Consider the following 27,713-nt stretch of genomic DNA (forward strand, 5'->3'; position numbering starts at 1 on the left):
CTGTGCAGTACTGAGGACATCATGAAAACATGCCCTGTTGGGGATCCCCGAGGACTCGAGTTGAAATACACAGGTGTAAATGACAGGCCTCTCTTAAAGACGTGATAGTTGAGCATCTGTTAAGGTTGCCAATGATACATCTGCATCTTATTCTTAGACCCTATAGGGTTATCAGTTTTTACTTCTGAGTCTGAGATATTTTTTCTTGGTCTCGAGGTTGTATTCTACTCTGGCCTACAAAATAGGTGCTGTTGATGCAAGTGGAGTGTTTACAATTATGGGAGGAGGTATGCACTAAGTGACAGAAGTTCCAGTGGTAATACCACAGCCCACATTCAAAGACATGGATTGATTTATCCCAGATGTACTTCCCACAGGGGGCTGTTATATTCATCAGTTCTGATGGGATGAAAAATGAGGGATGCCTATAAGGATTGGAGAAGGAAAATGAGTATGCATTTGCTGCTATGGTACCCCATTCCGTTATATTATTGGTGCCCAGTTTTGGATCACCAGATTGTATAGGGACAGTTCTTGTGGAGTAGGGTTCCCTAGATTTTAAGTTGTATCTTTTGTTTTTTGTATTTTTCCTCTGCTAAAAACATGCAGAACAGTTTTCTATCATCTCAGATATATAAGACTCTGACAGGTTTGCCTGACTACCCGAGTGGTACTGTTACTTTACCTGTTATAAATTAGGCCTTCCTTCTGCGGCTATCTCCTTGAATGATTTTTTTCTGCATGCACCAATGGTCAGGGTGACCTATTTGACAAGAATAGGACATGCAATGTACATTGCTCATGGACATGGGACAGCACACGGACAGGTGTCCATGTGCTGTTAGATGCGGGTTGCACCCACGTTTCTTGGGTGTGTGAGTTCAGCTGTAAGGGGGTAGCCCTGAAGAGCGCTCCCCTATACATAGCAGCAGCATCTTTGTGTAGCCCCACCCCCTCACAGTCTGAGATGCCACTGGGAGAGCAGAGATAGTGAGGCCTGCTGGAGAGAGCACTGGGAAGTGTTATGTGTTTCCCCTCTCTGCTAGCCAAGAAGCAGAGCTGGGGTGTGGAAGAGAAGAGGCGTACAGCACCATAATAGTGAAGCCACTGAGAGGCAGAAGGAGAGGGCTCTGTGCCCACCAGTGCTAATCAGATTACTGCTATAAAGATCCGTCCCCAATGATAGGGTTAATGGAGGATTGAAACCCGCCTCTCCCCAGTAAGCTCGGGATAGCTTGCTGCCTCAAGCACATACTTTAACTAATAAGGAGCTGCGTCACAGCTCCAGACTCAGGGCAGAGAGTAGAAGATGAGACACAGATGTGGCAAAGCTGAGCATCGTATCAGCAGCCATTGCAAAGGGGCTTGCACGGTGGACAGTTGGTACCCCATGTTGGGGTGAATTGCCCTGCAGTGCATGGGAGGAGAGGGAGTCTCCCTCCCCGTAGTGCCGGGAACACAGAGAAGTGGAAATTAGTATCTTAAGACGTATCATACAAGAGTGAGTGGATTATGATTCCAGAGACAATGTTATATAAAATCACTGGCCAGGGTGGTGTAAATAGACTCATGGGACTATGATAATAGCACCATAGTTTAGGTTAGAGCTTGGCTTGCAAGGGTTAAGGCTGGGTCCACACAGGGCAAATTTCCTGCGGAAATTACGTCTAGAATTTCGCCACGGCAAATCTGCCTGCGGTTGCTAATCTTGAGATTAGCCAGCCATGTGGACAAGATTTCTCAGAAATCTCATCCACACGGGACGGCAAATCCGTTGCGGCAAAGCCGACAGAAGACAGTGTTGCAGCTTGGATTCCCTGGCCACAGCATGTCCATTTTTTTCCCCGTTGCGGCTGCGCTCTCCTCTATGGGAGCACCGACCACAACGGAAAAGTGTGCGGCCAAGCTGCTCCAAAACCCACGGCTAAGTGCTTTCCCAGTGGAAATCTTGCGGTTTATCGCTGCGCCCAAACCGCGAGATTTCCCCCGGGAATATGGCGTGTGGGAACCCAGCCTAATGGTGTATATGTCGCGTTATGCATAAGGCCTGTTTCACAGGGGTAACATGATATTGCAGCAAGAAAATCTCAACAATATTACATTGGTGGTCTGTGCGATGTGGAAACGTTTTTTCACAGTGCTACCTCGATTTTGTGGCACAACAAGGTTGCACGTGGTTCTATAAAGCTGCGTGACTTTGTAGCACCGCATGCGGGGATTTTCAGGGGGGGTGGGGGGATGGCAACTTTAAATATAAGCCCTACTCCAACAATAAGCCCTATCTGCAGAAAAAAAATGTAAAAAAAAAGAATAGATCACCTAGAAGCGCTGTCTGGGTCCAGCCCGTCTTCTCCCCGGTCCCTGACACTGGTTTTCAGCATCTCTTCTGGCCGGGGATTGGAAACCAGTCAGAGGTAGTGCTTCCTCAAGGTGGCGATTTTCCAATACCCGGGCAGAAGTGATGCTGAAGACCAGTGTCAGGGACCGTGGAGAAGACGAGTCAGAGCCGGACAGGGCTTCTAGCTGATGTATGTGGTTTATTTTATTTTTTCCTGCAGCTAAGGGTTAGTTTAGGGCTTTTACAGTAGGATTTCCTACTGTCAAAGTTGCATTGCACCGCATGAAAACCGCATTTTCGTGCGATGTGGTGCAACAGAGAGAGAGACTCCACAGGGAAACATGGGCTACAAAACAACGCTAGTCACGTACATATCACGAAACCCCCGAGGTTTTTGACTCGCAGTGTTGCATGCTACAACACACCGCAAATGTAAAGGAACCCGTAGGAAAGCATGGGCATCACATACATGCGATTTGTAGCAGTCACAATGCGAGAAAATCGCGCGACTTTGCCACCCTTGTGAAACAGGCCTTTAATTTAGAATGTAAAGTGTTGATGTGTGTTGATGGCAATATGCAGATTGTGTAATGGTGCAGTGAGGCACATGATATAGCAGCAGTGTGGATCTGAGTAATGTAATGTGGAGTATTAAACCGCTACTACAATGCATGACGACCTCTGGAAATAATAGTGACATCTACGATGTGTATTGGGTTCTGTGAGTAAGGGCGCTGCTCCTAGGGGGCATTTGAGTTCAGGGCCTGAACTTATGTAGTATTACTGGCTCACTACTGAAAAGTTAGGATTTTTTTTCTTAATGAAGTGTTTTTTCTTATCCTCCTAAAGATCCAGTGAAGATGCCAGATCACTGTCGCAAGCCTGGGGAAGGGAAAGGATTTCAAATAGAAGGTGAATGGAATGAAGAAACCTACCCAATTGGCAAGGAAGCAATTTTAGCCTGCCTCCCAGGTTACACCAATTATCGACCCATTAAACTTGTATGTCTTGCCGGCGATTGGTGGCATGTTGGGAAATTTCAATGCAAAGGTAATTCAAATCTTAGCTTTTCACATTCTTCAGTACTTTGTGGGTGAAAATGAATAAATATTAATTTATTGTCTGAGATAGGATCTTCACACGGGAAGGAGTTGTCTGCAGGATTCAGTAGAGATGCAGATTTTTTTCTAATTACTGCGGATTTTGATGCCATTTTCTGTGTGTTATAAGTACTCAACAATAATTCTGCAAGACGTCCTTAATTCTGCAGCAGAAAGCTTTTCCACTGCAGAATTTTATCTTGTGTTTTTGAAGAAATGTCAGAAATGTCAGCGCAGACTAATTCCGTTCCATTGAGTGTGGTGGAGCACCGCGATACTGATCTAATCCCGCGCATGTGCAAAAGTGTTGCTTGGAAGGCATTTGTGATTTTTAAGACTATGGAATAATAAAATGTTATTTTTTATGAATTTTTTTGCATGCTGCCACTTCCTCTCTACTACTTTTGCAATTGACCACTGAGTCTTGAGGCTCAGACTCATTGTTGAGTGGCTTGCATTTTTTCACCCCACCCCTAGTGGGTACAGATTCAATGCTGCTGGATACTTTTCCTTTTGAATCTAAAGAATGTTTGTGTCACATTTCAAGTTTATACAACCCCAGGAAGTTAGCGAATTAATGATTAGCCAGTCAATGATTGAGGGCTTTTGCTTTTAGGCCTCATTCACATGAGCGTTTTTTATCGCTGCTATAAAACGTTGTTCAAAAATCGCAACCATCTCAAGTATTGGAGTCCAATCTACTCGTTCAGATGGCTGATTTTTAACCGCATCAAAGCATCGTGGCCACGATAATAAGACCTCTTGGCCGAATACACCGGCCGATGTTTTGATGCGGCCAGAAAAGATAGGCTTTGCCCTATCTTTTGGCCGAAATGAGCTGGCAGCTCCCTCCCCCTGCATTTGCCAGCAAATGCAGAGGGAGGGAGTTTAGCAGCGGCTAGCACTGTTAAAGCATATCAGCTGGCTCATTTTAAATAACAGAAGCCATGCTAAACATTTATCGGCCAAAGGAATTCCAAGCTGCGGGGTCTATACACCACAATCGGCATTGTGAACAGATGAGAATACATGAATGTTAGCTGCAACTTGGTCTCGACTTTTTCTTGTTTATGCATTTTTCGGACGCGCCTTTGTGAATGAGGCCTTGTATATATAGATAAGGACAACCAGCCATTTTGAGCATGGTGACTGATCTGTGTCAGCATGATATAGAGCAGAAGAAGCTGAATAGATAAATATATAAGTTTTGTGGGAGAAGAAAAACAATATATTCTCTAATTATTGTACTTTCTTGTAGCATTTACTTGCAAACTCCCCCAAGTAGATAATGGAAGAGTGACTTACCCATTAAAACCTGACTACAACAGTAATGACGTAATACAAATTACATGTAATGAAGGATTTTACATTACAAATGGAGAGTCTACTTGCACTAAAGATGACTGGATTCCTAAACCTACATGTACTGGTTCGTATAAGCTTCGCTTTTGAGTTATACATTATATAATGATGTGTTTGTACATACTATGCCATGAACTGAATACTGTGACTGGTAATTTTGTGTTAAAACAGTCTTTATTATGTTTATATTATATTTGTTACACTGTAAATGTTATTAAGCTCTTAACATCTGTATAATATAAAGAAAACCTGCAATTTTGATCATATTGCCTGGTCTACGGCCAGCATGGTATAGGAGCTGAACAGATTGATGTATAGTTTTGTGGAAGAAGAATCATTATTGTTAGCAGTGTCGGACTGGGGTACCAAGGGCACCCCAGTAGAACTGACACATACTTGCTATTTATTTTTAGGCCTTGTGCCATACTTGTGATTCAGAGTGAGTTTTTCCTTAAAGGGATTTTTCATGACTTCAACTGATGGGGATCAGCCACATCCTCTTCATTGTTTGTGCAGGTACAGCAGGTAATCAGAACAGACAGCTGTATTTGGTACTGTAGCTCAGTTCCATTCAAGGAAATGGTAATGAGATGCAGTACCAAGCACACCCACAATCAAATGTATATGGCAGGGCCTAATAAACAATGAAAATGGCTCATTATGTTCGATAGTAGAACTTATTAGTGCCATTTTGGGGTACATATCATTTATTGATTTGACTTTTAATATATTTTTGAGGTAATAGGGGAAATAAAGAAAAAAAGTAAATCTGGCACAATTTCTTTTTCTTAATGATGTTGTTTTTATGGTGAGTTCCATGGCAAAAATCAATGGGTCTACATATACACAGGTCAAATATTAATTCAATTTACTCAAAGTGATAAAAGTAGATATACATGCAAGATATATAAAACATCAGAGATATCAAGAAATATTTATTCCAAAAGAAAACAAACAAGACGTACAAATAAAATGTATCAGCAAGATACAGAAAAGCAAAACACTGTTATATCTATCCATTGTACATAGCAAATAAATCTGAGGGGAGGTGGGGTCGATGTTCATCAGCCCCAGTGTAGTGGCCCAGCACATCATTCTGGTCCCCTCCATAAATATCATACATGTTTGTCTTATGTGGATGCACTGTGCAAAACCTGTTTTGTCATTTCCAGTGTGTGTTTTGTACAGCTGCAGCGCTTGAAAGGTTAACTTCAATAAAATCATTGTCTGCATGTAAATGTATCAGTCTGTCATGTCATGTGGTATGAGTGAGGGTATAAATAGGAGTGCTTGAGAGTGGGAAAAGGGTCTTCCATCTTGTCTGCCCCCTGAGTTCCACCTAACACAGAGCCACATGGAAGTACCTTCAGCTTCCTTGTGGTGAAGATGGATGAGGAAGAGAGATTTCCCGTAGTGACCGCAATTTGGATGTGAGTGGAGTTAGCCCTAAGCCTAAGAGAGAGCCTTTGTAAGTAATCACTTTTTCTGGCAAGTGCAGAGGTATTAATTCAAAGCCACAAATTTTTCCTACGTGGCCGTCCAAAGTTAGGATCACCGTGTAGAAGTACACTTCAAGTGACACCCACGTGTCTCTAGTGTGGGGTGCAAATCCTAGAAGTAAATAATTACTAGCAGAGTGTCTGTGGAGTGACCCCTACCCCTCTTCCTCCTCCAGAGTTCTCCTAGTCCAGGAGAGGTACCTGGCAGATAACACAGGCTGTGGGACCGGTTTCATCCCGTGTATCTTCCTGACCACTGAACTTCCTTTCTTACCTGCACTGTTAAGAATTGTACCTGAATTGCTGTGAATAATTGTTTTGCTAAAGTTATTCCAAGTAAAGTTTATACCAGGCCCTAACCGTTCCTGGGGACCCAAGGTAGTAAAAATCAGTGTTTGTGTTTATTCTCCGCCATGTAGCATACACGTGTGTTGAAAGAGTGGCATCACCTATAGCAACTACTACCCCCATGATCTGTTTATTGGCATTCCCTATCCTAGGGGTGTCGACGGTGACCTGCAATCCGGCCTTGGCTATGTGTCATCCCTCTGGGAAAAGGAGCCTGGTAAGTGCCGCCGTGACAAGCCAACACTTAACCCTCCCAGCTCCCCACGTTTGTCAAGTGTCTGGGGTGTCCCTATGGGAAGCTGTACCAGAGGTTGAGAGTAGACTTCACAGACACCATTCAATGGTTGACTCCCCCCAGCCTCTGTCTGTAGTAAAATTAGAAACATTGGATGACATTACATGATATTTCTACAAATTTATCCAATAAGATATTTACATTTATTCTGTCAAGTGATGCAAGTCAATGTTTTCCTCTAATCTTTTAGAGAGACACTGCGCGGGTCAGAATATTTAACATTCCTTGAGGAATGCAAGCGGTGTTCAAGTAACTAGCAACACATGAATACCAGTTTAGGCCCCAGTCCACGGAAGTGTATTTGCAGGCGGTAAACCGCCGGCGAATCACTCCGGCCGACGCTTTCCATAGCATTGCTATGGAAAGCGCCAGCCCCTGTCCACGAGCGAGAATCATTGCGATTCTCCGCTCGCGGCGGGTAATTCGCTGCACACTGCGAATTGCCCCGATTCTACGGGGCCAGCCTATCTATTAGATAGGGCTGACACTCGGAGATTCAGTGGCGACTCCTGCTCCCGGGCGGCGGCTCCTGCAGCGGAGATCTGCTGTGGGACTTCGCAATGCCCGTGGACAGCCGGCCTTAGACTGCAGGTCCCAAACTGGTAGACAGGTGGTACTCCACAGGCAGACAGACTGACTCCAATTGACTAGATAAAACTAGCCCAGACTCACAAGGTCAGACTGAAGAAGACTACTTTCCCATTTGTACACCTTGCAAACACATACCCTGTTTCCCCGAAAATAAGACGCGTCTTATATTAATTTTTGCTCCCAAATATGCGCTATGTCTTATTTTCAGGGGGTGTCTTATTTCGCCACGGCAAATCCGTCTGTGGCCGCTAATCCCTCAATTGGCCAGCTTTGTGGACGAAATTTCTCAGAAATCTCGTCCACATGGGACAGCAAATCTGTCACAGCAAAGGTGGGAGAAGCCGGTGTTGTGGTGCGGATTCACCAGCCACAGAAACGGAAAACCGTGCAGCCAGGTCGCTTCAAAACAAGCGGCTGAGTGCCGTGGGTTTTGAAGCAGCGCTTTCCCGGCGGAAATCTCGCTGTTTATCGCTGTGGCCAAACTGCAAGATTTCCGCTGGAAATACGCTCTGTGAGAACCCAGCCTGAAAAATCACACACAGGTTGCCTGACTCACACACAGAGCCATAAAAAAATAAGGGCTGTAAAGTAACGTACCTATCTGCAGACAGAAGTTCCTGTACCACTTGTAAGCAGGGATGGTATTGCAGCTTCCGCCCACCATGGGGAGCTCATCACAGCAGACGTGTACAGCAGGAACAGAATGAACAGTATGGACTTTTCCAGCCTGCAAGGGGAGCTCACAACAGCACACTCGTACAGCACAGCAGGGACAGGATAACAGCAGACTGTCTGCAGATCTACCTATACATCTGGAGGTAGGAGACAACGGGGATGGCAGCAGGGGACAGGCCTCTTGACTTGCCTGAACACTTTACTATGCCTTACTATCGGGGGGGGGGGGGTGCCTTATATTTGGGACTTCTGCAAATTTCAGGGGGTGCCTTATCTTCAGGGGTGCCTTATTTTCGGGGAAACACGGTATATCTTTCATACTCACATGATGACATTGGATACACAAAAACTGTTACATTTCCATACATACTCAGACATTAATCTCTCACATGCTGCAGCTGTGCAATACACATAACTCACTGACAAGATCGTTTTGCACAGAGCATCCACATTAAGACATGAAATTTATGACAGTTATAGACATTTATGGAGGGGCAGACATATATATGGTTTTTTTTTTCAGGCCACTACACATGCATGCAAGCTACCAAGCCTGACAGACAAAACTAGAAACAAATGAACACACAGAGATCTGCACAGCATGCATCTTATCATTAGGGGTCAGTTAGGAAATGTATATTTATTATGACCTGCACCCTCTAGCAAGAGGGGCTAGTATTTATGTGCTTATATTTCAGGTAAATGGTTGGCTGGAGCAATCCACACAACAGCCAGCCAAATCAGCTCACCCCTACAGAGATGCCCCTGAAAGTTTTTAGCACCATAAGGCCTTTTTCAAATCAGCGACGCAGAATCACAGCAGCGATATTGTGATTTTGTTTCGCTGCAAAGTCGCACGTCGTGCTACAGAGTTGCGAGACATTGTAGCACTGTTTTGCCGGGAGTTTTTTGGGGGGAGGCCTTGAAATATAAGCTCTAGCTACATAAAAAAAAATACATCACCTCTCAGGAGCTGTCAGCTCTGGCACGTCTGCCCTGAAGCTCTCTGGCAGGCTTGCTTGAAGTCTTCTGCCAGTGCCTCCTGGATTGGACGTTCAAATTGTCTGCTTCCAGGAAGCGCTGGCTGTGGTTAGTTCTCAAGCGCTGTGGCTCAGCCAATCACAGCCAGCACTTGATGAACCAATCACAGCCATTTAATGCAATATGCAATGACTGTGATGACTTCAATCGAACGATGGCTCTGATTGGTTCTTGAGCACTGCGGTTCAGCCAATGGGTTCTTGAGCACTGCGGTTCATGATATACACATAGGCATGCCTGTGATACATTTTATTTATATATAATATATATATATATTGTAGCAAGGGGTGTACTCTTGCCTTGGGATCGCTGACCTCTTGTACCAGAAATGGCGCCCCACACGGTTAACGCGGCTCAGGACTAGCGTATCTCTGTCTGGCTCCTGCCAGCATTTATTCCACAGCACAGCATATCACATCATGTCCATAAGCACCCCAACTTGGGTGGGAGTCCAGGGGCGTCCCCTGTTGGACTCTTGCCTTTTCAGGCCACCAGCCTGCAACACCTTCCTGTGCTGTGCTAGTCCTCTCTCATGTGTTGAGGTTAGGGGCGTCACCATGTCAACCTCTGGCCTTCTTGGTCTGCACCAGACCCCTGGACTAGCAGCCCTCCCAGCTCCACTGAGCTGTCTCTCTGGCTCTCTCAGCCGAACACTCTCTCTCTTCTCTTTGGCAGGAACCGGCTCTTTTCTGGTTCCTGCTCCACCCCTTAGTTAACCCTCGCACCAGAAGTCATGTCTCTGGCCCTCTACAGGCCCTTCTGTGTACTGCACTGCTACTATATATATATATATATATATATATATATATATATAGCAGCGAGTGAGTGCACAAACTGTCAGGAAACTGATTCAGAAATTCAGGGAAACTGGTAGTATCCAAGACTAACCAATAACGGGTCATCCAAGCAGTGTTTTCAATCCCCAGATGTCAATTGTGCACTTGCTGGCTGTGCTCCTGCTGTTCCTGATTGAAAGCCTCAGTTGCCTTGTGTGATCTTCTGTTACCGGCCATCAGGATGATGCCAGTTTTGTCCTGGGTTGTTAACAGCATTTTCTGGTAGCTGAAAAGACATGAGATTAGTGCTATTCAAACCCTCTTATTCTACATAACAGCTTTATTGTTACTCAACATTACATCATTCATAACTTGAAAATGGTTACTGGTATAACTATAGGGGTCACAGTTGCGACAAAGCCCCTAAGCCTAAGTGGCCCAGAGGTCCCCCTTGCAACAGTAGCAGCAGCCAATGCTGCCCATCCACCACATTCCTGACACATGCCACCCTGCAGATCAGGCAGTGCACAAATTTTCCCAACTGCTCACTAGCTGCGGCCAGGGTGCACAGGTGGAGCATAAAATCAAGAAATCTAACATGAAGCTGGGAAAAAGGTCTAACCCGGTAAAAAATAAGTGGGGGAGGAGTGTGCGGGGATTTACATACTTTGAAGGGAGACACGTAATGTGAGGTGAAAAATATATACTGTTCAAGGCAAAAAAAAGATAAATGCTATTTAATTCATTATTTCTATCTCAAAAATCCATTAAAAATGCAAGCCATCCCTCAATAAATAAGTATACGGCTATTTTGATAGAAAAATATATTAGAATGCAATAATGAAAAGATACAACAAAACACTAAATGGTACATTAAATGCTGTTATTAATCCCTTCTTGACTCACGCCGTATATACACGATGCATACCCAGTGTCTGTGTTTGGAACGCACTTGTGAGCCGAGCCTGATCCATACATGGCAGGTGTCAGCCATCTTTAACAGGCACGATCAGAGATAACATGGATCCCAGATGTTAACCCTTTAAATGCCTTTTGGGGGTCCTAAACCGCCCCTCGCAATGAAATTATAGCTTGTCGTCCATTTGTCATGTCAGCCTTTTGAGAGCCCACAGGGCTGCCATGTATTTCTGCCTATAGTGATTTGGTATCACCGTAATTGTGTTGACCCACAGAATAAAGATACCATGTCATTTTTATTGCACAGTGAATGCCGTAAAAGCAAACCCCCAAATGGCAAAATTGAGGTAGTTTTTTTTCCCCTTTTGGAAATTGTTAAAAGTTTTTCAGTACATTATATCATGTGATAAAAGGTAATATTGAAAAATACAACTATCTTGCAAAAAAGCAAGCCCTTATGTACACGTATAGACAAACACAACAGTTCAGACAGCGCCAACGGATAGTGAGCAGGTTTTCCAATGTGCTCCTTTCCTATCCTCCGCAAGGGAGGAGAGCTGCAATGACAATGTGGGGGGACTCTCACCAGGAGAGTAATCCCCCAATAGAAAAACAAACAAACAGCAAGTTTTTAGTAAAAAAAGTTATGCGCTCGTGGAAAGTGCAACTAAATAAAGTGAAAGCAGACCGTTTGGTAACAAACGGAAAGGGTAAAGAATAAAATGGCACTTACTCGGAAGGAGGGGGGTGTATTAAACAAGAAGCCCCCTCCTTTAAGTGCTGACTCCTCTAGATCCTCTCCGGTGCAGAAGGTATTTGCGGCAAGCCAGCTTGATTTTTCAGTTTTATTTCTCAAATAAAATTACAGGTAGGCAACGCGTTTCGGTGCGGCAGGCACCTTTCTCAAGCCTATGCATACATATGTTAGAAGACAAGTACACTCACTTTTATAGATGTCTCGATATTCCTATATCGAGACATCTATAAAAGTGAGTGTACTTGTCTTCTTACATATGTATGCATAGGCTTGAGAAAGGTGCCTGCCGTATCGAGACATCTATAAAAGTGAGTGTACTTGTCTTCTAACATATGTATGCATAGGCTTGAGAAAGGTGCCTGCCGCACCGAAACGCGTTGCCTACCTGTAATTTTATTTGAGAAATAAAACTGAAAAATCAAGCTGGCTTGCCGCAAATACCTTCTGCGCCGGAGAGGACCTAGAGGAGTCAGCACTTAAAGGAGGGGGCTTCTTGTTTAATACACCCCCCTCCTTCCGAGTAAGTGCCATTTTATTCTTTACCCTTTCCGTTTGTTACTAAACGGTCTGCTTTCACTTTATTTTTTACACTGGGAAGAGCCCACTAACTAATTTTAAACATAAAATATAACTTTTATTCACTCTGTTAAAAATTGAGCTCACTGACAAACATACACAGATATATATCAATCTAAATGATCAATTTACGATCAGTAAAGTATCAACACTGTAGTTCCAATATCAATAGATTCTGTTGGTGGACAAAAAGTATATAAATTATGCACGATCAACTTGTTTTTGTGTATCGTGCAGAAATTAATTTATTCTCCCACAGTCGACACGTTTCTTCAGTCACCTCCAACCTGTGACTGATTCATCAGGATTGGGAGACAGTATATTACAGAAATAGGTCCACTTTGATGATGGATAGTGAGGATGTATTAATCACTTATCAAAAACTCCCTTTTTTTTCTTTTCTTGTGGATTTTTATATAGTACGGGAGTTTTCTTTTCCCCAAAATTTGATGATACTTGTGTTGCAAATGGTCTGAATTATGATATTAATTGGTTTCAGCTCAGTACTTGAAGTATCCAGCCCAGATTGATTTAGGTTTAATCATGGTTAACGGATGCCATCCGAGCTAGATCTCTAACCACATTAATGATATCATTCAGAAATCATGTGGTTACGATAATACACGGACTGGCATCCAACTGATGTATGTATCTTCACTGTGACTCTGTTAGACTAATGGTCATCAGTGTGATCTTATTCCATAAATTATTCTAGTAACTTACTGGGGTACTTCTGTATAGCTGTCCCTGATGTTTGTTTATAAACCATCAGTAAGTAGCTAACAGATGTTACACAGCTACTTGAAATGTTTTTATATAGGCGGTCATAAACACAGTTGGGCCTCAATATTATGAGCCCATTGATAAACTGTGTTATCATTAGTGTCCTTAGTGCAGCTTTAGGTTAGTCTAAGTCAAAAGAGCTAGATACTTTGGCTCAATTGCAGTGACTGAACACTAAAGCTGACTTAGTTTGCTGCCCAGATCACTAAAGAGAGCTGTAACATAGTACTGGAATCGGATGTGATATCTGATAGCACCCTTCAACCTTTCCCACACAGCACAGCATGTGCAACCGCTGGGATCAATGTCCCACAATAAACTGACAGACCTGGTATCCTCTGGTTTGCCAGGGTTTAAGTATACCAAACTCCTCCCCTCTCATTGGGGGCTCGTCTCTGTTTGCACCTATCACAAGATATCCGGCCCTGAAGTGGGCGTTCCCATCTGCTGCAATCATGTGACCACTAGTGTCCCATGACTCAAATCATGTGGCTGCGGATGTCATGTGACCTATTAACTCACGAGGCGCCACACAGGTCCTTAACTATTGCAGAAATTCAGCATTATATCCTGAGTACCGCTGTCTTGCTTGACAGTTTGTTGTTTATGTCTCACTAGCTGTCTGCTTGTTCAACGCCCATGCTCACTGTCCCCTTATTAGTTTGAAATCGCTCACTTTTAACGGAGAAACTATCTCCAACTGTTTTATTATATGAATGATGTATTAAATAGGCGATCCTATTGTTTTATGATCACACTACCTAGCAAACCATTATGAGCAATAAAACATTAGAACAGGGCTGTCGTGTCATTTCTATGATTTGTGCAGTGATATTTATTTGGAGTGGTATATTTTAATTGTAGCTCAAGCTAACAGCAAATGAACTGATTTTTCTTGCTGAACAAGATAAGTGTTTCCATAAAAAGACTACACCATTGTCTTAATTAAGGTTTTTTATTTTTATTTGATCCATTCATCTCAAAATGTTGCTACTATAACCTGTGTGTTATTACAACCATATTTATTTTACAGATGTATTTTTGAGGTCCTCACATTATATTCATGGTATCTATTAACACTTAAATGAAAGGAGCAAACGACAAACATTCATTCAAGCCATTTGGAGCCACTGAATTCAAGCGATGGATCCATCTTGATTCCTTCTGAAGTAGATCACGATCTACATTGCCTCTACGTGCCGTCAAACGCAGGGTCTCAATTCCTCTAAATACCACCTTATGGGGATCATTCCCATGTACGTCTCGGTTGTGGTTTGCTAAACTAGTGCTCTCATTCCTGTTTATGTTTCCTATATGTGAGAGCACTCTTCTTCGCAGTTCTTGTATCGTCTTACCTACATAGTCCTTTGGACAAGGACATGTTGCGACATATATAACGGCTGTGGTTCTGCAGTTTATGAAGCTCCTAATAGAGTAGGTTTTACCCGTTGCTGCACCAGTGAAGGTTTTGGTCCTCTCCATAAAAGGACAGGCTTTGCAGCCCGAACATCTGAAAGAACCTGAAATTGGGTGTTGATCCAGCCAGTTTTGTGGGTCCACTTTGGGAATATAGTGGCTGTGCACCAATCTGTCCCTCACGCTCCTCCCCCTCCGGTATGTAATAGAGGGTTGCTCAGATAAACATCTTGTGAGGTCAGTGTCCCTTCTTAGAATGTTCCAATATTTTTGGAAAATTCCCCTAACTTTGGCGGATTTTTCATCGTATGTTGCTATCATCCGTATTAAACCTTCACCCTGTTCTTTCACTTTTCTTGATAGGAGCTCAGTTCTTGTTCTTACTGCCGCTGCCGTTTGCGCCTCTCTAATCACGTTCTCTGGATAACCTCGTCTTGTGAATCTATCCGCCATTTCTCTAGCTTTTACTTCGAATTCCTGGGGTTCAGAGCAATTTCTTTTCGTCCTCAAAATCTGCCCTTTTGGAATGCCCTTTTTAAGGGCCCATGGATGGTGACTTTGATAATGGAGGAGATTGTTGGTAGCTGTGGGCTTCCTATAGATAGTAGTTGCCAAGGTGCCCGTCGAGGTTTTGGAAATTTGGAGGTCCAAGAACGTGATTGATTGGGAGTTAATCTCTGATGTGAACCTCAACCCAAGATCGTTTTTATTCAACATGTTGACGAAATCTTGAAAGGAATCAGTATCCCCTGACCACAGTATAAGCACATCGTCTATGTACCTCAGCCAGATGTCTACCATGTTTGTCCATTTTAAGTTGGATTCTTCAAAGACAAATTTTTCCTCCCACCAGCCCAGGTAAAGATTTGCATAAGTGGGCGCACATGGACTCCCCATTGCGGTACCCCTGAGCTGGTGGGAGAATTTGCCATTAAAAAGAAAATAATTATGTTCAAGGACGAACTGTAATAGTTCTATTATGAACATGTTATGCAGACTGAAATGTTGACCCCTTTGGCTGAGGAAGTGCTTTATTGCTTTGAGGCCACCATGATGGGGAATAGATGTATAAAGAGCTTCTACATCTAAGCTTGCAAGATAAACTGTTTCTGGGACGCAGATGCCATCCAGTTTTCTGAGTACGTCCGTGGTGTCTTGGACGTATGAAGGTAATGCCTCTACGAAATTCCGAAGAACTTTGTCGATATAGACACTTGGATTTTGTGTAATGCTGTTAATCCCAGAGACTATTGGGCGACCTTTAAGCGGGGACAGGCCCTTATGAACTTTGGGTATGGCGTAGAACGTCGCCACCTGAGGATAACTGATATGTAAGAACTCAAATTCTCTGTTGTCAATTAAGTGATTTTCTAAAGCCTTGGTTAATATTTCTTTTAATTGTTGTGAGAATTCATCAGTAGGATCCTTTGAGAGTTTACCATAGCTTGAAGTATCTTTTAAGAGCTGTAAACACATTTCTTGGTAATCTGATTTATCCATGATGACAATGTTTCCTCCTTTATCTGATTGTTTTATTACAAAATTGTGATCTTTTTCTAAGGAGACCAAGGCTTTTTTTTCCGTTACTGAGAGATTTTGGTGATGGAAACACTTTTCTTGTGATAGTAATTGAAGTTCTTGTTTTACCAGAGTCTCAAATATATCAATGTGTGGATTATCACCAACAGGCGGCATACTAGTACTTTTATTCTTCAAGTTCGTAAAGGGGCCTTCCCCTATGGGTCTGCGAGCTTCTTGTGAGAGCTGGTCTAGGAGGAAACATTGTCATCATGGATAAATCAGATTACCAAGAAATGTGTTTACAGCTCTTAAAAGATACTTCAAGCTATGGTAAACTCTCAAAGGATCCTACTGATGAATTCTCACAACAATTAAAAGAAATATTAACCAAGGCTTTAGAAAATCACTTAATTGACAACAGAGAATTTGAGTTCTTACATATCAGTTATCCTCAGGTGGCGACGTTCTACGCCATACCCAAAGTTCATAAGGGCCTGTCCCCGCTTAAAGGTCGCCCAATAGTCTCTGGGATTAACAGCATTACACAAAATCCAAGTGTCTATATCGACAAAGTTCTTCGGAATTTCGTAGAGGCATTACCTTCATACGTCCAAGACACCACGGACGTACTCAGAAAACTGGATGGCATCTGCGTCCCAGAAACAGTTTATCTTGCAAGCTTAGATGTAGAAGCTCTTTATACATCTATTCCCCATCATGGTGGCCTCAAAGCAATAAAGCACTTCCTCAGCCAAAGGGGTCAACATTTCAGTCTGCATAACATGTTCATAATAGAACTATTACAGTTCGTCCTTGAACATAATTATTTTCTTTTTAATGGCAAATTCTCCCACCAGCTCAGGGGTACCGCAATGGGGAGTCCATGTGCGCCCACTTATGCAAATCTTTACCTGGGCTGGTGGGAGGAAAAATTTGTCTTTGAAGAATCCAACTTAAAATGGACAAACATGGTAGACATCTGGCTGAGGTACATAGACGATGTGCTTATACTGTGGTCAGGGGATACTGATTCCTTTCAAGATTTCGTCAACATGTTGAATAAAAACGATCTTGGGTTGAGGTTCACATCAGAGATTAACTCCCAATCAATCACGTTCTTGGACCTCCAAATTTCCAAAACCTCGACGGGCACCTTGGCAACTACTATCTATAGGAAGCCCACAGCTACCAACAATCTCCTCCATTATCAAAGTCACCATCCATGGGCCCTTAAAAAGGGCATTCCAAAAGGGCAGATTTTGAGGACGAAAAGAAATTGCTCTGAACCCCAGGAATTCGAAGTAAAAGCTAGAGAAATGGCGGATAGATTCACAAGACGAGGTTATCCAGAGAACGTGATTAGAGAGGCGCAAACGGCAGCGGCAGTAAGAACAAGAACTGAGCTCCTATCAAGAAAAGTGAAAGAACAGGGTGAAGGTTTAATACGGATGATAGCAACATACGATGAAAAATCCGCCAAAGTTAGGGGAATTTTCCAAAAATATTGGAACATTCTAAGAAGGGACACTGACCTCACAAGATGTTTATCTGAGCAACCCTCTATTACATACCGGAGGGGGAGGAGCGTGAGGGACAGATTGGTGCACAGCCACTATATTCCCAAAGTGGACCCACAAAACTGGCTGGATCAACACCCAATTTCAGGTTCTTTCAGATGTTCGGGCTGCAAAGCCTGTCCTTTTATGGAGAGGACCAAAACCTTCACTGGTGCAGCAACGGGTAAAACCTACTCTATTAGGAGCTTCATAAACTGCAGAACCACAGCCGTTATATATGTCGCAACATGTCCTTGTCCAAAGGACTATGTAGGTAAGACGATACAAGAACTGCGAAGAAGAGTGCTCTCACATATAGGAAACATAAACAGGAATGAGAGCACTAGTTTAGCAAACCACAACCGAGACGTACATGGGAATGATCCCCATAAGGTGGTATTTAGAGGAATTGAGACCCTGCGTTTGACGGCACGTAGAGGCAATGTAGATCGTGATCTACTTCAGAAGGAATCAAGATGGATCCATCGCTTGAATTCAGTGGCTCCAAATGGCTTGAATGAATGTTTGTCGTTTGCTCCTTTCATTTAAGTGTTAATAGATACCATGAATATAATGTGAGGACCTCAAAAATACATCTGTAAAATAAATATGGTTGTAATAACACACAGGTTATAGTAGCAACATTTTGAGATGAATGGATCAAATAAAAATAAAAAACCTTAATTAAGACAATGGTGTAGTCTTTTTATGGAAACACTTATCTTGTTCAGCAAGAAAAATCAGTTCATTTGCTGTTAGCTTGAGCTACAATTAAAAAATACCACTCCAAATAAATATCACTGCACAAATCATAGAAATGACACGACAGCCCTGTTCTAATGTTTTATTGCTCATAATGGTTTGCTAGGTAGTGTGATCATAAAACAATAGGATCGCCTATTTAATACATCATTCATATAATAAAACAATTGGAGATAGTTTCTCCGTTAAAAGTGAGCGATTTCAAACTAATAAGGGGACAGTGAGCATGGGCGTTGAACAAGCAGACAGCTAGTGAGACATAAACAACAAACTGTCAAGCAAGACAGCGGTACTCAGGATATAATGCTGAATTTCTGCAATAGTTAAGGACCTGTGTGGCGCCTCGTGAGTTAATAGGTCACATGACATCCGCAGCCACATGATTTGAGTCATGGGACACTAGTGGTCACATGATTGCAGCAGATGGGAACGCCCACTTCAGGGCCGGACGTCTTGTGATAGGTGCAAACAGAGACGGGCCCCCAATGAGAGGGGAGGAGTTTGGTATACTTAAACCCTGGCAAACCAGAGGATACCAGGTCTGTCAGTTTATTGTGGGACATTGATCCCAGCGGTTGCACATGCTGTGCTGTGTGGGAAAGGTTGAAGGGTGCTATCAGATATCACATCCGATTCCAGTACTATGTTACAGCTCTCTTTAGTGATCTGGGCAGCAAACTAAGTCAGCTTTAGTGTTTAGTCACTGCAATTGAGCCAAAGTATCTAGCTCTCTTGACTTAGACTAACCTAAAGCTGCACTAAGGACACTAATGATAACACAGTTTATCAATGGGCTCATAATATTGAGGCCCAACTGTGTTTATGACCGCCTATATAAAAACATTTCAAGTAGCTGTGTAACATCTGTTAGCTACTTACTGATGGTTTATAAACAAACATCAGGGACAGCTATACAGAAGTACCCCAGTAAGTTACTAGAATAATTTATGGAATAAGATCACACTGATGACCATTAGTCTAACAGAGTCACAGTGAAGATACATACATCAGTTGGATACCAGTCCGTGTATTATCGTAACCACATGATTCCTGAATGATATCATTAATGTGGTTAGAGATCTAGCTCGGATGGCATCCGTTAACCATGATTAAACCTAAATCAATCTGGGCTGGATACTTCAAGTACTGAGCTGAAACCAATTAATATCATAATTCAGACCATTTGCAACACAAGTATCATCAAATTTTGGGGAAAAGAAAACTCCCGTACTATATAAAAATCCACAAGGAAAAAAAAAGGGAGTTTTTGATAAGTGATTAATACATCCTCACTATCCATCATCAAAGTGGACCTATTTCTGTAATATACTGTCTCCCCATCCTGATGAATCAGTCACAGGTTGGAGGTGACTGAAGAAACGCGTCGACTGTGGGAGAATAAATTAATTTCTGCACGATACACAAAAACAAGTTGATCGTGCATAATTTATATACTTTTTGTCCACCAACAGAATCTATTAATATTGGAACTACAGTGTTGATACTTTACTGATCGTAAATTGATCATTTAGATTGATATATATCTGTGTATGTTTGTCAGTGAGCTCAATTTTTAACAGAGTGAATAAAAGTTATATTTTATGTTTAAAATTAGTTAGTGGGCTCTTCCCAGTGTAAATAATTAAGTTTAAAAAGAACCCTACTGTCACAGTGATTAGCTTTCACTTTATTTAGTTGCACTTTCCACGAGCGCATAACTTTTTTTACTAAAAACTTGCTGTTCTTATGTACACGTGTCACTAGAGAAAAAGTTATGATTTGTTTTGCAAGTGGGGAGCAAAAAATGAAAATAATAAAACAAAAAAAAGGCTGCAGCAGGAAGGAGTTAAAAATATAACTTGGCTCACAAAAAAACAAGTCATACAACTAAAAAATAAACAAAATAAAAAAATTGTGATTTTCCAAGGTGTGAATGGAAAAGACTGTCTGCGATAAAAAAAAATTCAGCAGAATGAAAACAAATAACTCCATATGGCGAGTTTCACATGAGTGTATTTTGGCCAAATTGTTGTGTCTGTAATATGCTTGTGTGAAAGTGGCCTAAAACATGTACTAAATAGCCAGTATTCTTATAATCAGCCTGTCAAATTTCAACTCAGTTTTCTACCTATAGTTTTTTTGTAATGGGAAAAGGGGGCAGCAATAAAATATTTCACATAGTGCACCAACTAGCCTATGGCTGACCCTGGTCAGAGAAGCTGGTTTTATAATTAAAATGGAGAAGTCAAGTTGATAATATCCAAATACTTGCAATTTTCACTGGGTTGTTCCCAGCCTTTTGTTCACATTGTTGATTTCAAGCTGCTGGTGTTAGTCAGCAGCAAGTGAGTAGGAAAAACGTTTATGTACTGTGGGAGTTGCTGTGGTGTTGGACACAGAGGCAGCATTAATGACATGTGGGGGCACAGAGGGGACACTATTGCTATGGGAAGACACTGAGAGGCAGGTGTAGCAGCAAGATAGGGTGAGTATGCAGAGATGAGTCGAGGCTGTAACCAGTCTTCATGTTGGCTGGACAAAATAAGGAAGAAAAGGGAAAGTGAACTATTTCAGTCAGAGAAGATGCATCTGTGATCACTAGAGGTTATTACACTTTAATCACTAGCACTGTGTAGAGTTGCTATCTGACTATTATATGGTGACTGCATTATTTAGAGGTATACTAGAGTTAAGAAACTGTATCTATGTATGTATATTGTTACGATCGTGTGGGCAAACTAAGCACGGGGCCCACACGATTGTGACCAAAAGGAGGACTCGGTACGCACACAGATTTCTGGCAAACTGACCCTGTGCTACAAGGGGGATGACCTCGCCCTACCTAAGGGGGACATTGCCCAAATAAGGGATCTTCGGATCTGGGCCCTAGCTGATTCTAGGAGCTACGTACCAGAACAGGATGCATTCACATGCCACATGACAGGGACTGAACAACAGGACACACAGAGCCAGGATACACAGCAAACAGCAGCCAAAATGCAGCCACTAGTAACAGATAGGAAGCTGAATATAAATACCAGGTATTAGTTGACATTTTGTACAAAACATGAAAGCTAGCAGGCCACTTCATGGTTCCTGGCTATACTGCTAGTCCCTACACTAACCAGGAGTCCAGCAGCACCAGACACAGTTCAGACAGCAAGCTGCAACAGGACAGGGCACAGATAGCAGGTCACATAGCAAGCTGACACAAAGCTGACAGAACATAAGCAAACAAACGGACATGAACCAGCAAGACACAGATCACACAGCAAGCTTGCACCAGACAAGGATTCATGATTGCTTACCCTTAACACCAGACAGAGACTGACCAGGAGCTGGGTTTATATGTGAGCACAGACCCAGGAGATTGGCTAGCAGCAAGAACCACACCGAGCCAGCGCAATCATTAACCCTGAGAGTGCTATGCTGCTGGCAGCACAGTAGTACAACATGTCTCAGCAGCACACATAACATATATATGAAGACAGTGTATCTATATTTTAAATCTTTATATTTTATATATATATTTTTTGGGAGGGGAGGGACATCAGGACATATGTCTTGAGGCTTGTACCTCCAATCAATTAAGACCCTAGCAGCATCCCTGACTGCTGGTGCTGCATCTATGGGCCACTTAAGAGACCTTGCCATGCAGCATAAAGTTCTACATAGCACATGGATGATAGCCATGAAGAGTAGTTTGGTGGTGGTTAAGCTGAAGTTTTGCACTTGGGCTCATGAGTCTTTAACTATGCCCCTGACTGTGACTATCAATTTCTGATGAAATTCTACCCTTAAATGATGTATCCTATGATTCCCTTTCCATTGAGGTTTCTTTGGCTGAATACAAGATGGCTGCCACCAAGATGGCCAACAAGTACCACCATAGTGCCAAATAGCTTTCATCACCCCTCTAAGTTTTCTGCAAAAGATATTTTGAGTGCCTCTGGCTATTGAACAGCCATGTATATAAATCTGCTCAGCCTCTTCTGCTCTATAACATGCTATCTGCAAATCGGACACTATGTTCAATGTGAAACATTTCCTTTAAGTCCAATTGAAATAGCGTGTCACAAAGTTGAATTCACATTTCCGCCACTTTCACACGGCAGTATTTCAGTCAGTATTCTGCATCAGTTTTTGTAAGCCAGAATAAGAAGTAGATCCAAAATATGGAAGATATGCAAAACTTCCCATTAAAGCTTTTCTCTGTGTTTATTTCATTCCGGGTTTTAGTGTACGAAAACTGGGACAAAATACTGACTAAAATACTGCTGTGTGAAAGTAGCCTAAATAAGTGAATGGATATTTGGTATTTCAAAAATCCTTAACCCAGCGAAGCCTCTCCTACAGTCCTTAGCTCTTTATTACTATTATACTTGCTAGTATTTGTAAGCAATCGATCTGCTAACTACTTTAAGGTAGAATCTTATGTTTATAGTATAGATATATTTTTTATAAAATTAAAGGTTTTATTTTTTTATCTAAAATGTAGAAATTGTCTGCAATTCTTATCAACATGTGGAAAAAGGCAGACTAATTTCAGTGCAAGCTGCATACAAATATGGAGAGGAAATTGACGTGGAATGTGATAGTGGATATATTCTTCAGACAGAGCCAAATAAACGTCGTACATGCACATCAAATGGCTGGAGTCCTCCAATTCGCTGTGTTGGTAAGTACAGTTGCCCTTTAACTGTAAATATTTTTGTCTTCTATGATTCATTACATAGGACAAAATTGAGCTAATTTTACTTTATATTAATATAGTGACAATAAATTAAAAAAAATACATAAATAAATAAATTGTGCTTGGCGAAAATAAAAAACCTCAAGTCAACAGAAAGCAAAATAATACAAGGTTCAAAGTCAAATCCTTCTAGGGGCCAAGATTCCCATTAACTGCGTATTTCTTGAATTGGAAAATATGCCTCCTCTTGATACTGTCTATACAGTTTATAATATCAAAGAGTGGAATACATATGACATAAAATGTATTTACTCTCTAAGGCCTTAGTCAGACGGGCGTTTTTACCCGCGATTTGCGAATGCGCATGCGTCCGGCGATTTTTTAAAACCATTGCTTTGCAATGGTATCGGACACATGAGCGCTTTTTATGCGCTCGTCCGATAAATTATAGAATAAAAAATCGCAAATCGCACCTATCTGTGATCTGCGATTCCTGTTCTCTTCTGTATATGCGCTCAATGGGGCCGGCGGCAGCAGCGCCGACCCCATTGAGAACATATAGAAGACAAATCATTCTTCTCTGCCACAGCTGTACAAGCTGTGGCAGAGAAGAGCGATGTTTGCCCATTGAATTCAATGGAGCGGCAATACAGCCGCTCCATTGAAAGCAATGGGCTGCCGGCGTGCGCGGAGTGAATTGTCGGGAAGGGGTTAAATATATAAGCCCTTCCCTGCAATTCATCCTAAAATGTGTTAAAATAAAAAAAAATTGTATACTCACCTTTCCGCTGCAGCCGGAGTCCAGCCGCGGCCGCTGTCAGTTCTCCTGAACTGCTTCTTGGCACTATTCAGCCGGCGGGGCTTTAAAATCCCCGCCTGCTGAATGATCTGCCTCTGATTGGTCACAGCCCTGACCAATCAGAGGCTGAAAACACTCACACACCCATTCATGAATTCATGAATGGGTGAGTGACTGCTGCCTCTCAGCGCTGAGCCAATCAGGGGCAGGTCTGACTCACATCCATTCATGAATTCATGAATGGGTGTGAGTGAGGCATGCCTCTGATTGGCTCAGCGCTGAGCCAATCAGGGGGCAGGTCTGACTCACACCCCCTTCACACCCACTGCAGGACGGCCGCGCGGAGCTCCGGCTGCCGGCAGAAGGTGAGTATACAATTTTTTTTTATTTTAACACATTTTAGGATGAATTGCAGGTAAGCCCGCAGCGCATTGCTTTCAATGGAGACGGCTGTATTGCCGTCTCCATTGAATGCAATGCGCTGGACAGCTCCGGCCCGTTTCTAATGAAACGCGGCTAGGAGCAGATTTTCGGGCGATTTGCGGGCGACTTGCGCGCACCGGTCACGCGATCCGCAAATCGCGCGAAAAAACGCCCGTCTGACTAAGGCCTTAGGGTGGCTTCACATGTTTTTGCGTTTTTGCGCACCCATGTACGTGCAAAAATATGTGTGAATGCAGGTCCGTGCAGTGCTTTCAATGGAGCGGCGGCTGCTACCAGTGGCTCCATTGAAAACAATGGTCTGCCGGCTCCCTGCATTCTTTTTCAGGGAAGAGCTTTACATTTAAGCTCTTCCCTGAAAAAGAACAATTTTATTGTAAAAAAAAAATTATATATATATATATATATATACACACTTACATCTTCGCCGCTGCCGTGACCCCCGCGGGGACGAATGAATGCCTCATTCATTCGTCACGAGCTGCCTGTGATTGCCTGAGCACATCAGCCAATCACAAACAGCTCTTTCAGCAGCAGATTTTAAATCCCTGCCTGCTGAAAGATCAGCACTAGAGAGACGGGGACAGCCAGGAGAAGACGCGGCTAAGCCTGACAGCCAAAGGGAGGTAAGTATGGTTTTTTCGTGCGTTTTTACAGCACTTTTCCATGATTTTCACGGAAGGGCTTATATTCAAAGCCCTTCCCTGAAATCAATTGGCAGCAGAATCCTCTACCGCAGCTGATATGTGTGACAGCTGCGGTAGAGAATTGAAGAATTCCTCTGCTGCATCTGCCACAAATGTAGCAGCAGGGAATTCTTTTTAATAGCGGGGATGAAGGAAACATCTGCTGCATGCGGCAGATGTGTTCTTCCCCCCCTGCGGGGGTCACGGCAGTGGCGGAGAGGTAAGTATTTTGAATACCAGATATAACCCATGGACAGGTGTGCTGCTGGTTTTTGGAAATGAGCAAGCAAGTTCTTCTAACTTTAGACAACTGCTCATTGGCTTTGATCACACATTTTTGGTTCCATTTTTTCACTCAAAGATGGTGCATGCATTTTTTACAATCTTTTTTTGTTACATTCTTTTGACAAATTTTAGTAATGTGTTTTTTTTTTGGTGTGTTTCATGTTCTATAGAAAAGCCTTTGGGAAAAAAAGAAAAAAAAAGAAATAATAAAGCTAAGTGAGAAAGAAATGATACATCTGTTTGTGGCACTTTTGATATTTCTCTAAAGATGCATTTACACACACAGATGATCGCTTAAAATTCGTCAGAAACTGACAGTTTTGAGCAATCATTTTGCATTATGTACTAATAGGCTAATCAGCCCTTTAGTAGCTAAGTAGCTTTATTTGCATGTATTTAGAGAACAGCAAGTGGTCTGTTCTCTAAATACATTACTATTGTTCTCCAGGGGGACAGCAGCTGTTAACAGCTGTTAAAGAATGTTATCAGCTCTGCCTGTGGAAAACTCAGTGTCCCTCTTATCAGGGACGAAGGAGTTTAAAGGGGTTGTCCCGCGAAAGCAAGTGGGTCTATACACTTCTGTATGGCCATATTAATGCACTTTGTAATGTACATTGTGCATTAATTATGAGCCATACAGAAGTTATCAGAAGTTATTCACTTACCTGTTCCGTTGCTAGCGTCCTCGTCTCCATGGTACCGTCTAATTTTCAGCGTCTAATCGCCAGATTAGACGCGCTTGCGCAGTCCGGTCTTCTTCTTTTCTGAATGGGGCCGCTCGTGCCGGAGAGCGGCTCCTTGTAGCTCCGCCCCGTCACGTGCCGATTCCAGCCAATCAGGAGGCTGGAATCGGCAATGGACCGCACAGAAGAGCTGCGGTCCACCGAGTGAGAAGATCCCGGCGGCCATCTTCAACCGGTAAGTAAGAAGTCACCGGAGCGCGGGGATTCAGGTAAGCACTGTGCGGTTTTCTTGTTTAACCCCTGCATCGGGTTTGTCTCGCGCCGAACGGGGGGGCTATTGAAAAAAAAAAAACCCGTTTCGGCGCGGGACAACCCCTTTAAGCTAAGCTGTACTCAGTGATGGGCGAAAAGTGCACGGTAAGTTACATACAGTTACACACGATTATTGCTCAAAATATGGCTTTTGAGTGAATTTTGAGTGACACTCATTGCGTGTTAAAGGGCTTTCATAACTTGTAGCTAACATCTGGTAGTGGCAATTTACATTGGGAAAATTTTTTTTGAAAAACGCCACTAAAAATGTGGCATTTAAAAAATATAAATAAGTAAACACAGTGAAACATGAAAAGTTTTAAGTAGAGATGAGCAAGCACCAAAATGCTCGGGTGCTCGTTACACGAGACGAAATTTTCGCGATGCTCGAGGGTTCATTTCGAGTAACAAACCCCATTGAAGTCAATGGGCGACTCAAGCATTTTTGTATATCGCCGATGTTAGCTAAGGTTTTCATTTGTGAAAATCGGGGCAATTCAACAAAGTGATGGGAACGACACAGAAACGGATAGGGCAGGCGAGGGGCTACATGTTGGGCTGCATCTCAAGTTCACAGGTCCCACTATTAAGCCACAATAGCAGCAAGAGTGGGCCCCCCCCCCAACAACTTTTACATCTGAAAAGCCCTTATTAGCAATGCATACCTTAGCTAAGCACCACACTACCTCCAACAAAGCACAATCACTGCCTGCATGACACTCTGCTGCCACTTCTCCTGGGTTACATGCTGACCAACCCCCCCCCCCCCCCCCCGCACGACCCAGTGTCCACAGCACACACCAAAGTGTCCCTGCGCAGCCTTTAGCTGCCCTCATGCCACACCACCCTCATGTCTATTTATAAGTGCATCTGCCATGAGCAGGAACCGCAGGCACACACTGCAGAGGGTTGGCACGGCTAGGCAGCGACCCTCTTTAAAAGGGGCGGGGCGATAGCCCACAATGCTGTACAGAAGCAATGTGAAATCCAATCCTGTGCCACCTCCATCTGGAGCTGCACACGTGGGCATAGCAATGGGGAACCTATGTGCCACACACTATTCATTCTGTCAAGGTGTCTGCATGCCCCAGTCAGACCGCGGTTTTTTATAAATAGTCACAGCCAGGTACAACTCCGCAATGGGAATTTCGTGTGCACCCACAGCATGGGTGACTCCCTGGAACCCACTGGCGGTACATAAATATATCCCATTGCAGTGCCCATCACAGCTGAGGTAATGTCGTGCTTAATGCAGGTGGCCTTCGGCCCACACTGCATGCCCCAGTCAGACTGGGCTTCTTTAGAAGTGGACACATGCAGTTACAACTCCCTGTGGACCCACAGCATGGGCTAAAAATTGATTTGATTACACTGTAGGCGAGGGCCCCCAAAAATTGGTGTACCAACAGTACTATTGTACCTCAGAAAAATTGTCCATTCCCAACCAAGAGGGCAGGTGAAACCCATTAATCGCTTTGGTTAATGTGGCTTAATTGGTAA

General features: G+C 43.0%; 2 protein-coding genes across 8 annotated transcripts in view; both read left to right on the forward strand.

The window, feature by feature from the left end:
- Window positions 1-27,713, forward strand: part of LOC136621575 (coagulation factor XIII B chain-like) — a 612,738-nt gene that overhangs the window by 448,074 nt on the left and 136,951 nt on the right. The gene's annotated exons all lie outside the window — the stretch shown is intronic.
- The window catches only part of LOC136619677 (complement factor H-related protein 1-like), a 111,515-nt gene that overhangs the window by 30,097 nt on the left and 53,705 nt on the right, over window positions 1-27,713 (forward strand). Inside the window, exons 2-4 of the mRNA XM_066594440.1 lie at window positions 3,188-3,388; window positions 4,697-4,867; window positions 22,813-22,992. Of these exons, the coding sequence (XP_066450537.1) occupies window positions 3,188-3,388; window positions 4,697-4,867; window positions 22,813-22,992 (552 nt within the window). The remainder of the gene's footprint in view (window positions 1-3,187; window positions 3,389-4,696; window positions 4,868-22,812; window positions 22,993-27,713) is intronic.

The sequence above is a fragment of the Eleutherodactylus coqui genome, chromosome 3 (genome assembly GCF_035609145.1).
Source record: "Eleutherodactylus coqui strain aEleCoq1 chromosome 3, aEleCoq1.hap1, whole genome shotgun sequence".
In the NCBI taxonomy this organism is placed as follows: Eukaryota; Metazoa; Chordata; class Amphibia; order Anura; family Eleutherodactylidae; genus Eleutherodactylus; species Eleutherodactylus coqui.